General features: G+C 54.0%; 1 protein-coding gene across 1 annotated transcript; it reads left to right on the forward strand.

Annotated features, from left to right (window-relative positions):
* Window positions 1-3: 3 nt before the first annotated feature.
* On the forward strand, window positions 4-589 carry LOC111646468 (trypsin-3-like; the record flags this gene model as incomplete). The annotated part of the gene is made up of 3 exons (XM_023395968.1): window positions 4-124; window positions 215-351; window positions 449-589. Coding segments are annotated over 3 exons (399 nt in total), but the record flags the coding sequence as incomplete, so codon positions are not given.
* Between the last annotated feature and the right edge of the window lie 4 nt (window positions 590-593).

A 593-nucleotide genomic window follows, 5' to 3' on the forward strand; every position in this document is an offset into this window, starting at 1 on the left:
ATCAAGCTGAGCAAGCCCGCCACCCTGAACAACTACGTCCGCACCGTTTCCCTGCCATCCAGCTGCGCCAGCTCTGGCACCCGCTGTCTGATCTCTGGATGGGGCAACACCAGCAGCTCTGGAAGTCAGTAAATCACTGCAAACATATCTGAGAGACAACTTGGTAGAAGTTAGTGCATTAACAATATCACATCCTGTTTTTCCTCTTCTCTAGGCAACTACCCTGATCGCCTGAGGTGTCTGGATGCCCCCATCCTGAGCGACAGCAGCTGCAGGAGCTCCTACCCTGGACAGATCACCTCCAACATGTTCTGTGCTGGATTCCTGGAGGGAGGCAAGGACTCCTGCCAGGTACCAGCTAAAGTCTTCATCACTGTTTCTCCAAGTGGACGCAGCAAACTTCAGAACACCTCTGCTCACATCTTGTTTTCTATTTTTGTCCTATCAGGGTGACTCTGGTGGCCCCGTGGTGTGCAATGGTCAGCTGCAGGGTGTGGTGTCCTGGGGTTACGGCTGTGCCCAGAGGAACAAGCCTGGAGTCTACGCCAAGGTCTGCAACTACAACTCCTGGATCCGCAGCACCATGTCCTCCA

Source organism: Seriola lalandi, unplaced genomic scaffold, assembly GCF_002814215.2.
Source record: "Seriola lalandi dorsalis isolate HSWRI2012SDOR001 ecotype SW California unplaced genomic scaffold, Sedor1 jcf7180002033290, whole genome shotgun sequence".
Taxonomy (NCBI): Eukaryota; Metazoa; Chordata; class Actinopteri; order Carangiformes; family Carangidae; genus Seriola; species Seriola lalandi.